At 42.2% G+C, this 15,345-nt stretch overlaps 1 protein-coding gene across 2 annotated transcripts in view; it reads left to right on the plus strand.

The window, feature by feature from the left end:
• PLXNB2 (plexin B2) overlaps positions 1-15,345 on the plus strand; it is a 295,006-nt gene that overhangs the window by 204,401 nt on the left and 75,260 nt on the right. For both annotated transcript variants that reach the window (XM_073573427.1, XM_073573428.1), the window contains 5 exons: positions 2,257-2,451; positions 4,432-4,554; positions 7,072-7,172; positions 7,826-7,952; positions 9,520-9,673. In XM_073573427.1, the coding sequence (XP_073429528.1) occupies positions 2,257-2,451; positions 4,432-4,554; positions 7,072-7,172; positions 7,826-7,952; positions 9,520-9,673 (700 nt within the window). The remainder of the gene's footprint in view (positions 1-2,256; positions 2,452-4,431; positions 4,555-7,071; positions 7,173-7,825; positions 7,953-9,519; positions 9,674-15,345) is intronic.

The following is a 15,345-nucleotide window of genomic DNA, read 5'->3' on the forward strand; positions in this document are numbered from 1 at the left end:
TGAAGGCATCAAAACTATGAATTGACACATGTGGAATTATATAATTAACAAAAAGGTGTGAAACAGCTGAAAATATGTCTTATAGTCTAGGTTCTTCAAAGTAGCCACCTTTTGCTTTGATTACTGCTTTGCACACTCTTGGCATTCTCTTGATGAGCTTCAAGAGGTAGTCACCGGAAATGGTCTTCCAACAGTCTTGAAGGAGTTCCCTGAGATGCTTAGCGCTTGTTGGCCCTTTTGCCTTCACTCTGCGGTCCAGCTCACCCCAAACCATCTCGATTGGGTTCAGGTCTGGTGACTGTGGAGGCCAGGTCATCTGGCGTAGCACCCCATCACTCTCCTTCTTGGTCAAATAGCCCTTACACAGTCTGGAGGTGTGTTTGGGGTCATTGTCTTGTTGAAAAATAAATGAGGGTCCAATTAAACGCAAACCGGATGGAATAGCATGCTGCTGCAAGATGCTGTGGTAGCCATGCTGGTTCAGTATGCCTTCAATTTTGAATAAATCCCCAACAGTGTCACCAGCAAAGCACCCCCACACCATCACACCTCCTCCTCCATGCTTCACGGTGGGTTGTCCTTAGCAGTGGTTTCCTAGCAGCTATTTTACCATGAAGGCCTGCTGCACAAAGTCTCATCTTAACAGTTGTTGTAGAGATGTGTCTGCTGCTAGAACTCTGTGTGGCATTGACCTGGTCTCTAATCTGAGCTGCTGTTAACCTGCGATTTCTGAGGCTGGTGACTCGGATGAACTTATCCTCCGCAGCAGAGGTGACTCTTGGTCTTCCTTTCCTGGGGTGGTCCTCATGTGAGCCAGTTTCTTTGTAGCACTTGATGGTTTTTGCCACTGCACTTGGGGACACTTTCAAAGTTTTCCCAATTTTTTGGACTGACTGACCTTCATTTCTTAAAGTAATGATGGCCACTCGTTTTTCTTTACTTAGCTGCTTTTTTCTTGCCATAATACAAATTCTAACAGTCTATTCAGTAGGACTATCAGCCGTGTATCCACCAGACTTCTGCACAACACAACTGATGGTCCCAACCCCATTTTATAAGGCAAGAAATCCCACTAATTAAACCGGACAGGGCACACCTGTGAAGTGAAAACCATTTCCGGTGACTACCTCTTGAAGCTCATCACGACAATGCCAAGAGTGTGCAAAGCAGTAATCAAAGCAAAAGGTGGCTACTTTGAAGAACCTAGAATATAAGACATTTTCAGTTGTTTCACACTTTTTTGTTAATTATATAATTCCACATGTGTTAATTCATAGTTTTGATGCCTTCAGAGTGAATCTACAATTTTCATAGTCACGAAAATAAAATAAACTTTTTGAATGAGAAGGTGTGTCCAAACTTTTGGTCTGTACTGTGTGTGTGTATGTGTATATAATATCTATCTCTCTCTTTATCTATATCTATCTCCTCCATCGTGGTATATGTGTCCCTTATCCCGGGTCCCATCTTGGTGTGTATATATATATATATATCACTCATCCTAGTATATATTTCCCTTAGCCTCGGCCTCATCCTGGTGTATGTCCCTTATCTTGAGCTTTGTCCTGGAATATACAGTATGTCCCATGTTCTGCCGCTGTTCTTTAATGAATAGAAAAAAATAAGACATTAGACCTTATACTCGCCTTCCTCCCGCACCCCAGCCGTGCGCTGTCTTCTTCTGAAGCTTGCAGCTGACTTCAGAGTACAAGCGGCTGGAGCGCATGATGTCACTGCATGCCGACTGGCCTCTGATTGGTCGGCAGTGTGTTTTGGCGCAGGTTTCCGCGCCACAATACACTTCAGCTGAATGTGCATCCGAGGACGCACATCCAACTGAAGTATTTAGTGGCGTCGGCGGGCCCCTCACCCGCTGTTTGCGGTGGTGACGTCTGAGACCACATTAGTTACACCCCTGCCTATAGAAAAATATTCAGGATTGAGAGTCCTCAGTAGTTGATACCCTGCCTATAGAGACTGTGGATAGACTGCAGTCAAAGGTTACAGCTATGCTCTAATGGATTTGAACTAAAAAACAGCAGCCAATAAGCAAGTAGACAATAGGAAACTGCAAATCTTCTCCTTTGTGTACAGACATATATATTTTTCTTTCTTTTGAGCTTGGATCTGGACAATCACTTTTTCGCTATTTCATCCAAATATATATTCTAGTGATTTGCAGTCTGAGCAACACTCACATTTAAAGCTCTCCTGCAGTTTGGAGGGTTTGACTCGTCTTATTTTCTTACTTTACAGAATCCCATTCCAAATGAATCTCTCAAGTACCCATGTGGATCAGAGCATTTGCCCTACCCATTGCAGAGCAGGGATGGTGAAGTGGCCAATGCTGTTCTTCTGCGTGAAAAGAACCCCTATACTTCTGTGGCAGTGACTGTGGAGAATGGGCACACTATTGCATTTCTTGGTACTGCTGAAGGAAAACTGGTGAAAGTAAGTAGAAAGAATCTTTGTTTTAAAAGAAAAAAAAAAAAACCTGTCTAACTTTATTCACATGGAACTTTATATTCTTCTGTGTTAGTATATTTCTCACACGTCCTCTTTCTATGCTCATTCCATATTATCACCTATAGGCTTTAGTTCTTCTCCAATGTCTTTTTTTATGATCCCCCTTAAAGTGAACCTGTCACGTCATTTTTAGCAACTAAACTGTTCCCACTGTGGTGTTAGGGCCCCATCACACATAGCGACTCACTAGCGATCCCGACAACGATATGAACTTGTCAGGATCGCTGGTGAGTCGCTACATGAACGCTGGTGAGCTGCCAAACAGGCAGCTTCACCAGCGATCAGGACAGCGACACGCGGGTAACAAGCGACACACGTCGCTTAGTTGCCAGCAGTGTATGTTAAGAAACCAGCGCGCTGGTGCAGGGAGCTGGTAACCAAGGTAAACATCGGGTTTCTAAGCGCCACGTGGCGCTTAGAAACCCGATGTTTACCTTGGTTACCAGCTCCCTGCACCAGGCGCCCTGGTACCTAACGTACACATCCGGTTTCTAAGCGCCGCACAGCGCTTAGAAGCCCGATGTTTACCTTGGTTTCCAGCTCGCTGATCACTGGTCTCCCGCCTGCCACATGCAGCGATGCGCGCTGGCCAGCGGGAGACCAAGAATCAAAAAAATGTCCACGACATTCCAGCACGATCAGCGATACCGGCAGGGGGGCCGGTCGCTGGTAAGTGTCACACACAGCGATCTCGCTGGTGAGTTCGTTGTTGCATCACAAAACTTGTGACTCAGCAGCGAGATCGCTGTGTGTGATGGGGGGGGTGGCTGTGACAGAATGTGTGCGGGGAGCCGCTCGTCAATGCGTATGCGTGGGATTTTAGAGCGGATTCCCATGATGTCAGGGCTCCCCGTCGATCAGTGCGTGGGAGTCGACAACATGATGAGGCTATGACTGAAAGAAAATGACGCTCCAGCCCTATGACTGAAAGTGAAGGTGCTGCTATATTGCTATACCAAGTGATGTTTGGAGAGGAGTTCGGCACCGTTTTGATTGAGAACGTCGTGTTAGTGATGCACATTGCATCACTAGCACACTGGGGACAGTTTAGTTGCTAAAAATGACGTGACAGGTTCCCTTTAATAGGTGTTTATAAGGATCCAGTGGAGTCCACTTACCACAACATAGCCCATGACTCTCATAGCAGGAGGCAGTAAAGTGTTTGATAGGGCCACTTTTTGTCCCATGTCAGAGACCCATTTTAGTAGGAGTTGGTGCTGGCAGCGCTCTTTCAGCGGTCATATTGATGGCACGAAGCAAGTTCAGGTACATTGGCCAAGCTTGGAGACTTTCACCCTCAGTCCCATTTTCTCATCGATTTCCTTTTACTTTCGAACAAAGCGTTTAGCAAGGCAACCTCCGACTTTTATAACAACTTCAATAAGTTCTTAACATCAATCTCTGAAGCCAGACTGCCACTCAGTGAGATCAGATTGTCGCCACAATCCTATTCTTTTGTATCTGGATAAATCTAGATCATCTTCAGCGCACAGCATGTAAAAGAAGCGCTCCAGTTGAGATGCAGCGCGATGTTATTTATCTTAAATGACTTTTCTGTGAGATCCCTGAGAGGGAAAGTGAAAACAATAATTATGCAGATATTCCTTTCATCCCACATTCTGCACAATCATTCTCTGTGCCAAGTGCTAAACTTAGAGCGTTGTCGGCACTGGTTAAGCACGCATCCCTTTCTGTATGCCTAAAGCCTCCCGCATATCGAGGAGCTCAGCACCAAGGTTTGAATTCTGGATATGCTTGTAATAGTGCAGCGTAAAGACTAGCACGGCTGGTATCGGACTATTATTCTGACTTACAGTTTATCATTTGATTATTTTTATTTTCATTGTGTTTTTGTTCAATCTCTAAATTCAGTAAGAACCGTTAATGGATGAATGTTGTTTCTAGGCTTTTCTTGGGAAGCAGTCAAGAGAGTACAGATTTGTGCCATTTGATACCAAAAGTACAGTCAAAAATGGGATGGTTTTTGATGCTACCAAAGAACACATCTATGTCATGACTAAGAAGAAGGTTGGTAAATTCTAATATTCACAGCTCCATACATGGGCTATAAAACCATATTCTTTAGGGCTCACGCACACTTCAGTGATTTTTCTTATACGAGAAAATAGATCCACGTTTCAACAGTGAGCGTCATCAGAGCGTATCGCATGAGAAGAAAAAAAGCTCCTATCACTTTGTGAAAAATTGACAGCACTCGGATGGCATCAATGTGCTGTCCAGTTCTTTCCCAGATTTTCATTGCTTAAATTGATATGACCTGAGGACCAACAGCCCCAAAGACTATCATAGGTACAAGTGCTGTCTTTGGAAGACACAGAGAGCACTCGTTCGCGAAAAACTGGTGTGTGAACGAGCCCTGTTGCTGTGTTCATGCATGTGTTAGTGCAGTCACGGCCACCTGGAGCAATGAATAGGCGGACGAGTTTACAGGTAACACTCAAGTGCTGCCACAAAGTCATGCTCTCAATTCCTACAGGTGTGGCTTGGCTGTCAGGTATGTGGCAGCCGCACTTTGGAATCGCACCCTTAGGGGAAAAAGCAAAGCCCTTAATGAACCTGCAGTGCACACCCTTGACCCGCACATACCTAACAGCTGTCATATATATGTTCCATTGTAATTTGTGCATTTACATTTAATTAAATTGTTATTTTGTTTTGATTATATTGCGTTTCCTTATGTGTGGAGCTCTACAGTTATGGCCCAAAATTTTGAGATGGACATAATTTTTTGTTTTTACAAAATTTACTGTTTAGTGGTTTGGTTTTTTTTAGATCCTTTAGTCAGATATTTCTATGGTTACTGAAGTACATTTATAAGCATTTCAGATTTTTTTAATACTTTTATTGACTTACATCAATTTTATGCAAAGACTCAATATTTACAGTAGTAACCCTTAGGGTGTGTGCACACGCTGCGGAATCTGCTGAGGTTCCGCAGCGGTTTTGGCTGCTGCGGGTCCGCAGCAGTTTTTGCTGCGGTGTATAGTACCATTATTCCCTATGGTAATAAAAACCCGCAGTGCAGACGGTGCGGATTTTTCCGCGGTTTTGAAACCGCAGAAAGAATTGACATGTCAATTCTGCGGATTCCGCTGCGGTTTGCCATCTCCTCCATTGAGGAGATGAAAAACCACAGGGCAAAACCACAGAGCAATCCGCAGGTCTTTTGACCTGCAGATTTACCTGCGAATTTTACAAAATCCGCGCGGCCAAATCCGCACTACAATCCGCAGCGTGTGCACATACCCTTATTTACAGGACTTCTGCATTACGCACTGGCTTGCTGGATATCAACTTCTGGGCCAAATCCTGACTGATGGAAACTCATTCTTGCCTAGTCGGTAATTGGAGATTATCACAATTTCTATTTGTTCACCCACTTTTAACACATTGACCACGGACCCATTAATGTCAATGTTTTGTTCACCAAGTTACTTAGTTGGCACTTTTGCCTTGTAACATGGTGTGCCATCATACTGGAAAAAGCATTATTTATCACCAAATGCTGAAGAACAGTATAATCCTCCAAAAGCAGCTTCTCCTAACCATCCAGGAGCAATATTGAACAGATCTTTTTACATCATGGTGTCGCATCATATAATAAGGTAAATGTGAGAACTGGCTGGGCAAACAAAGCAATGAAGTTTTGAATCAATGACCAGGAAATTCCCCAGATCTTGATCCCATTGAGAATCTGTGATCAATGTTCAAAAAGTGGTGGGATTAACAGAAATACAAAAATTGTGATAAACTCCATGCACTGACTAGACAAGTATGGGTAGTAATCAGTCCGGATTTGGCTCAGGAGCTAATATCCAGCATGCCAGTCTATAATGCAGAAAAAAGGGTCAACACGATAAATACAGTGAGTCCTTATATAAACTTGATAAACTTATCAATAAAAGATTAAAAACGTATGAACGCTTATATTTGTATTGGAAACATCTGACCACAAAACCTAAAAACATTGAAGCAACAAGCTGAAAAAATAAAATTTTGTCAGTATCAAAACTGTATGACTGTCTATGGAATTCATCATTTCACTGTCTCCTAGTATTAACTTTTCGAATTGGGGCAATCTCTTTAAAGTTATTACCGCACTTATTCATTTAAGGTGATGTTACAGATTATCAGGAGCCCAAACACCAAGACCACCACTGATCCTGAGAACAAGGTTCTGAAATGTTCCATATGTGGGATAGTCAGAGATAGCTGAATACATCGCTCTATCTTCGGCACTCCCATAGACAATGTTTGCAGTGGTGGCTTGCAAGCTCCACTGTGACTGGAAATTTCTGAGCTCCTTTCTTGAGTTGGGACAACCCCTGTAAAAGTAGGTTCATCTCCAGCAAGGTCATTCACAATATTGTCTGTACGTTTGTCCTACCACATGTGTAATGGGAAGTGGTGTAAATGGTTTTATTTTTGGACCTTGTACAGATTTGTGAGTTATTTCTCCAATGTCATAATGGTGCCAACGTCTCATCTGTAAAGCATTGTAAATTGTGCATCCTGTGTACATAGGTGCATCGTGTTCCCGTTCAGGACTGTGACCGATATTTGAGCTGCAACGAGTGTACTCAGGCAAAGGATCCGTATTGTGGGTGGTGCGTGATAGATGGAAAGTAAGTGAGGATGATATTGCATGTCGTCCTATAACCTAAATCTTAGCAGCCAATGATTCCTGAGCGTTGTAATCGGGCAGTGGTAAAAACTTTACTAAGCGACTCCGCATCTTACATACAGTCCAGACAGTGCTCTTTATTCATGTGATAGAAACCAGACCTGTTCCCATTGTGAATACGTAGATCTACAGAGTATACACTCCAATCCTTCACATTATGGTTGGCACACAGACTACAAGTGTTGGGTTTCTGATCACACCAATATGACCACTACCAATCACAAGTACGGGGGTTTACGTGGAGGGGGAGTCACACAGTGATGGATGGGTTGTGAATCTGGGAATGCCTATCAATTATGTTCCTCCATCTCTGACCTCCATCCCCCCTCTGATGGACTATTTGGCCAATTTATTTCAGTGGGCACCGTGTAATAGTACATTTCTCCAGTCACACACACAACATATACAGTTTCTCTCGGTTACTCCAACCATGTCCTCCGATTCAGCAGTCACAGCCAAACACTGCTCCAGTTGTATTTCATACATTATAAAACAATTCTCCCCATATCAGAAATGAGGCGCCTTTTTTACCCTTCACATCTATTTACGTAATTAATCCTTTCCACTTATTAATTTATTTTGCCATTATTTTAGATGCACCTTAAAAGAACATTGTGGTCGGTCCGGAGAGCCAAATCACTGGCTATGGAGTCCTGATGGTGTCTGCTTGAAGATTGAAAGTGTGCAGCCAAGTAATATGAGTGTTAGACATCTTAGTGATGTAAGTAGTTACCGCTAATACAGACCTGTATGACAGGCGTTGGTCTTCTGGGGGCGAGGCTCTTTTTTTAAACTATAAAACAGAAAAATTGTTTGTTTTTATAATTTAGATTTGTTTTAAGCCTAAAAACAATTTGATTGTATTTTCCTGCCTATTGCTGATATAATGTGAATTAAACATAGCTGTGGAAAGACATGGTCCGCACATCCAAAACGTATACATTGATCTATTACTGCTAAGCAGTACTTTCCAAAACTGAATATAAGGTTCTTACTTTAACATTTTGATCAGATTATGTGAAGCCCAATGCCACATCACGGCGAATCTCTCAGTGGGTCCCTGACCCTAAAGGCGTGACGTGGTGCGCCAGCCACTTTCACTATGATGGTGCACCAGAAGGGCAAGCGACCTGTGAGGCTGAGTCCCCATGACTCAAGGCCATGTCACCCCACAGGCTCTGCATCAATGACAGCCACACAGCACTAATACCAAGTGAAAGGAGCTAAAAACTCATCTTCCACATGTTCTCAGGTGGAGCCCCGCTCTGTCTACTGCTAATTAAAATGCCTGTGCCAATGGGAGACGTCCTGGTCCAAGTTATATTTCGTATGTACAGTTTTGCTAAGCCCCATTAGACCATTATATAGTTTTGGATGTGCGTCCATGTCTTTCTACAGCGAGGGTATATTGTGAATTAATTCTGCAGCACTTTATGGAAATTGTCATCAAGCACATCAGTCCTTCTTCCCAACATGTCTCACAGTGTAATTCCCTTATATCGCACACATACACTGGGGCACTTGTACAGAAATTTGTTAGGAGTGTTAAGTGTGTGGGAGAGTTCACTCAGAAAACCCACAAGCGGACATGAAAACTCCAGGCAGATGTTGTCCTTGGTCAGATTATTCTCCTAATGCGTAGGATAATTATGTCCATCACATAAAATGCATTAATAACATTCAATAAAAGGAACTGCTTACCTGTAAGGCATGCGTTTTCCTTTCATTTAACCTTGGGAGAATAGTTAATGGATGCATATTGTATTAATATAAGTAATGGCATAGTTATTTCCAATATGCCTATCATTTTATTATTTTTTTATTTTTTCCTTCATGTTGGAGTGGAAGTTTGTTATCTAAAGGGGTTGGCCAATTTGTTTATTTTTATAAGGGTATTAGTATTTAGTTATTATAGAGTCAGTACCGCCTGTTTGGTAGTGCAGCTTTACTCCTAGACTGCACAGCTCTCATGTCCATAATATGACTAATGATGGAGGAGCCTCCTCCGAGTACCAAAAATCTGCATATGGGAAAGCTGTACATTGGAAGAGGCTGATGGACAGATGTGGCCATGTGCCCCTTCACTAGAAGGATAAGAGCCCTGTGCGGTCTGTAAGGAAGGAGAACATGTAATACTGATTATAATAGTCATTGCCATAAAATCATGTCCCCAGCTTGCGATAAAATAAAGATAACGTGGTTCATCCCTTTAAGAGGAGTTTAAATACAAATTTGTTACTAAGGTTTTGAAGTCTTTGGTTCAATACAAATTCCTATTGCGATTACAGGTTATGTTAAGTGTGACACCATCCATATCATTGCATAAAGATGACCAACTGACTTGCAACTTTGGAGGTCACATACGCCCGGCTGTTTTGGAAAGCGATGGATCTTTTTCTTGTCCTCACCCTCATGATATTCCGGCTACTAAGCCTGGGCTCGGTAAGTAAAATGAAAAGATAATATATTGTGCAAAAGGTTTAGGCAGGTTTGAGAAAAAATGTTGTAATTAACAATATTTAAAAAAAAAAAGTGTTAATATTTGATTTTTATCAATTAGCAAATGAAGTGAATGACCAAAAGAGAAATGTAAATGAAATCATTATTTGCTGTGACCACCCTTTTACTTTCTAACCAGCATCCATTCTTCTAGGTGCATTTGCACACAGTTTTTGAAGGAACTCTGTAGGGAGGTTGTTTCAGACATTGTGGAGAACCAACCACATATTTTTTGGGGAATGTAGGCTTGTGCGAATGTTTGTCTCTTCATGTAAACCCACACAGACTCTATGTTGATGATTTTTGCTCTTCACGATGAAGATAATTCTTAATCATATTGGCTTTATGCTTGGGTGCTGTTGCCCTGCTGAAGAATAAATTTGGAGCCCATCGGATGTCTCCCTGGTGGTATTACATGATGGCAGTTATGCACGTAACTCACTTATACACGGGTAACAGGAATAATAAAGCACAACACAGAGAAGTCACAACCGCACCGTAGTGGAACCCATACAGACTAAATAATCCCCAGCTGCACAACTACAAAAATATCGCCTCAGTCCTGGCTTTCTAAAAGGCCATCAAGGGGTTTCTCATACCTCCTGAGAAACCAGGAGAATAAAGGGCCTGTCACACTAGGCGATATCGCTATAACTTGTGACGTTGTAGCGATATCGCTGTGTCTGATACTTACCTACGACCCGCTCCCCCGCTGGTTATCGCTGATCGCGCGAGAACGTACTGGACTGTTTCTCGTCGTCAGCTTCCTGCTGGGCTTCCTGTGGAGAGACGAGCGTGGAGCAGGGCGGGAGGACGTCAGGATCGCCTAGTGTGACAGGTAAGTAGCGACCCCCGTCCCCAGCGATGTCGCTGGTGAGATCTGCCTGTGTGGCAGCTCACTAGCGACCACTTAGCGATGCAGCAGCGATCCTGACCGCGTCATATAGCTGGTCGGGATCGCTGGTGCATCGCTAAGTGTGACAGTACCTTAAGAATTGAAACCAGAATAATCTCCCACCAACCTAACTGAAGAGAAAGAAAAGGTGCTGGGAAGGCAGGCAAACAAACACACAGCAGAAACAGTGTTTGCCTAGCAAGGAAAATTCCTTCGCTGAAGAGCTGGAACCCCTTAGCACTAATCCACTTAGACGCATAGCCAGGAAGTTTAATGAAGGAAAAATATATATAGCTTAACCCAGAATGTGATAGGGCAACCAAAAAGGACATTGGGAAACACCTGTAAAGGAGCAAACCCAGAAAGGAAAAATAAAGGCACAGCAACCAACGGCATAAGGACAGCAAAGGAAAGAGCAGCAGCTCTGGAGAACCAACCATGGAGCAAGAGGTCACCGGATCGAATCCCCAAACCAAGGCATTTGCCTGCATTCCTCAGCATTGAGGACACCAAGAAATAAGCAACGTTGAAGAACATAGATGCAGTGGTCAACCAAGGACACTTAGTGCATCACTTGAGACTTGTGAGCTTGCACATTGTTGTGAAGCAGCAACACGCGTAACACGCTTGTTGACGTTTCTCTTTGATTGCTTCATGTAATGACTTCATTGTTGAAGCATTCTTGTCCCCAGTGATTGATGTCTAGTGTGGCACGAATTCTAATAATAAAACGCATTCTGTAGCCCAATAACCTGTTGCAATGATCTTTCCAGCTGGCTGCTGAGCTTGTCATTTCTTTGGATTTGGTGACCCCCTTGTGCTTTTATTGCATTGACATGTGTTTGGTCTCTAGATCATGGTGGTGGACCCATGTTTCCTCACCTGTGATAATCTGGAAATAGAAGTCTCCTGGATTTTCTCTAAGCATGTCTAAATTCTCTTGGCTAACTTGCTGGCTACATGTTTTTATGCTCAAACAGCAACTTTTTTGGCGCTCACTACCAGTGACCTCACCTTTTGACCTTATTAAAACATCATGAATTATACTGGAAACTGTACCAACTGAAATGCCTAATTCATGAGCTGTAACACTGACTTAGACCTAATGATGTTCCAAAACCATTGCCTCCTCTTTATGACCCATTTCCTCTGAAGATGCTTTGACCGGTCTCCCTGAACAGGGGTCATCTTCAATTGATTCCCTACTCAATTTAAACTCCTTAGCCCAAAACTTTACTTGGTAGTAGCGAGGTGAAGCATTAATGCTTACAGCAATTATCCTCTCATGGATTTTTTAAGGATTCTTTTCTTTCTTTTCTTTCTTTGTAAGAAATTTAATCACGGAACAAAACTCTAAATCCCTCACTTCTTCCTCGTATAGCTGCGCTGTACTGCACTTGCCATCCTGTCAATTCCATTGCTTTTATCAGACTCAACCTCTTTGTCTATTGCATGGCAGGACACGCCTCAACATGCTCAGAAAAGCTCCGCTCTCTTACACTGACAGAACAAGCTGGGGTAGATAATTTATTGAATACCCCTCGTAAATTTGATGTATTGTAATGTCCTTTCTTTATATTTATTGCCTTTTTGTATGTCAATGCTTTATGTCTTTTCTAATGAGTGTCTGCAGGCAACAGTCAAGTATAGTGGAAGATCCTTACTTGTTTTGGAGCAGCATTTCAGCAAGTAGAGTTGGGCATTTTGTCAAGATTAATGTTGTCTTTAATACTGCATAACGCAAGCAGATAATTATCCATCATACATTACCATCAGGGAGGTGTCTATTTGACTTCAAATTTATTCTGGAGCATTGCAATTACCGCAAACACACAGCCCTTGTCTTTAAAACTATCTTCTGAGTAAAGAATAACAAGGAGAGCTCCACTCTCAACATCAAGTCTGTGTAGGATTACATGAACAGACAGAATGATTTGTACAAACCTACCTCCACAGAACATCTGTGGTTCCACCAGTGGCTGAGAACAACCTCTATGCCAAGTTCCTTCAAAACTGTGAGCAAGTGTACCTAGAAGAATTGATGCTTTGAAGAGTTTTTGAAGGCCGCAATGGGTAGTCACAGCAAATACTGTACTGATTTGATTTAAATTTCTCTTTTGTCGAGTCACTTTGCATTTTGTTAATTGGTAAAAATAAATTATTAGCACTTCTATCTTGTAAAGCATTTTTAATTTGCCACATTTTTTTTCTCCATAGCTTCCTGAACCGTGCGTGTATATGTATATGCACATATGCATACAGTGGGTACGGAAAGTATTCAGTCCCCTTTAAGTTTTTCACTTTGTTTCATTGCAGTCATTTGGTAAATTAAAAAAGTTCATTTTTTTTTCATTAATGTACACTCTGCACCCCAACATTGAAACTTGGTGGCAGCATCATGCTATGGGGGTGTTTTTCAGCTGCAGGGACAGGACAACTGGTTGCAATTGAAGGAAGCATGAATGCGGCCAAGTACAGAGAGATCCTGGATGGTAAACCTCTTCCAGAGTGCTCTGGACCTCAGACTTGGCTGAAGGTTCACCTTCCAACAACACAATGACCCTAAGCACACAACTAAAATAACAAAGGAGTGGCCTCAGAACAACTCTGTGACCATTCTTGACTGGCCCAGCCAGAGCCCTGACCTAAACCCAATTGAGCATCTCTGGAGAGACCTGAAAATTGCTGTCCACCAACGTTCACCATCCAACCTGATGGAACTGGAGAGGATCTGCAAGGAAGAATGGCAGAGGATCCCCAAATCCAGGTGTGAAAAATTTTGCATTATTCCCAAGACGACTCATGGTTGTACTAGCTCAAAAGGGTGCTTCTACTCAGTACTGAGCAAAGGGTCTGAATACTTATGACCATGTGATGTTTCAGTTTTTCTTTTTTAATAAATTTGCAAAACTGTCTACATTTCTGTTTTTTTTTTTTTTTTGGTTTTTTTTCCAGTCAGGATGGGGGGAAGAGTGTACATTAATGAGAAAAATATTTACCAAATGTTTGCAAGGAAACAAAGTGAAAAATTTAAAGGGGTCTGGATACTTTCCGTACCCACTGTATTCCAACAGATAAGGCACAGACTTAAAGTAAAAGAAAAAAATCTTGAACTCGGAGGCCAAGGTCCAAGTGGAAGTGAAGGTGGTTGTGGTGTGTACATGTAAGGGGCAAAGTAGGAAGTAGCCAAGACAGTTTTTTTTGCTATTTTTATCTTTTTTTTTTTTTTAATTTTTATGGGGAACTAATGGAAATTACAGAGAATAAGATACAAAACTAAACAATTTCCTTGAACCAGGAGGCCAAGGGTCAAGTTGAGGTTGTGTGTGTGTGTGTGTGTGTGTGTGTGTGTGTGTGTGTGTGTGTGTGTGTGTGTGTATATATATATATATGTCTGTGTGTTTGTGTGTATGTGTATATCTATATATATCTGTGTGTGTGTGCGCGTGTGTGTGTGTGTGATATATATATAAAACCAGGACCCTCGGAACAGCTCACCCAAACCCAACCTGACCAGAAAACCAATCACAACGACCTGACAAAAGCCGGAATCGGGAAGATGGTAGACGAAGGCCAGGAGAGGTACGTAAGTGACTGGAAGAACGACATCATCAGCTCACAGAAACTGACCATGTACCAGAGTCTACAGAGAGACTACAGACTGGCTCCATACCTGGAGAAACTCCAGGACCCCAAAGACCGCAAGATCCTGAGCCGGTATAGACTCAGTGCCCACAGTCTGGCCATCTAATCCGGCCGACACAGGCAGAGCTACAAGCCCAGGGAGGAAAGACTGTGCCAACACTGTGACCAGGAGGCCCTGTAGGATGAGACCCACTTCCTGCTACACTGCTCCAAGTACTCAGCAGTGAGAGACACTCACTTCAGGAGACTCTCATATCTCTCCCCGGATTTCACCACCATGAAGGAGGAAGAGAAAACATACATCCTGCTGGGGGAAGAAGAGAGAGCAGTGGAGATAGCAGTGCAATATGTGAACGAATGCCATAGACTGCGAGAAAGAGAACTCTGATATGCCATGGACTTCTATGGCACCCACCCTGGATATGCCCCAATCCCCCATCCACCTTCCCTATGCCATGGACTTTTATAGCCCCATCCTGGATCTGCCCCCATGCCGCCATCCACCTTCCCTATGCCATGGACTTCTATAGCCCCAACTTGGATCTGCCCCATCCACCTTTCCTACAGCCCCTTCCCAACATCCCTACAGTCCCTATCCCTATTCCCTTCTGTACACCTGCTTTGGCAAAACTAATGTGTATTTAGTCCTGCCAATAAAGCTTCTTTGAATCTTGAATCTATATATATATATGTCTGTGTGTGTGTATGTATGTGTGTGTGTGTGTGTGTGTGTATATATATATATATACACACACAGACAGACAGATAGAGATTTTTATATATATATATATATATACACACAGACATATATATATATATATATTAAATATATATATATATACACACACACACAAACAGACATATATATATATATATATATATATATATATATATACACACACAGATATATATATATATGTCTGTGTGTGTGTGTATATATATGTCTGTGTGTGCGTATATATATACATACATATGTGTGTGTGTATGTATGTGTATATATATATATATATATATATATATATATATATATATATATATGTCTGTGTGTGTGTGTATATATATATATATATATATA

The sequence above is a fragment of the Dendrobates tinctorius genome, unplaced genomic scaffold, assembly GCF_039654945.1.
Source record: "Dendrobates tinctorius isolate UK_male_01 unplaced genomic scaffold, ASM3965494v1 ptg000035l, whole genome shotgun sequence".
Lineage (NCBI taxonomy): Eukaryota > Metazoa > Chordata > Amphibia > Anura > Dendrobatidae > Dendrobates > Dendrobates tinctorius.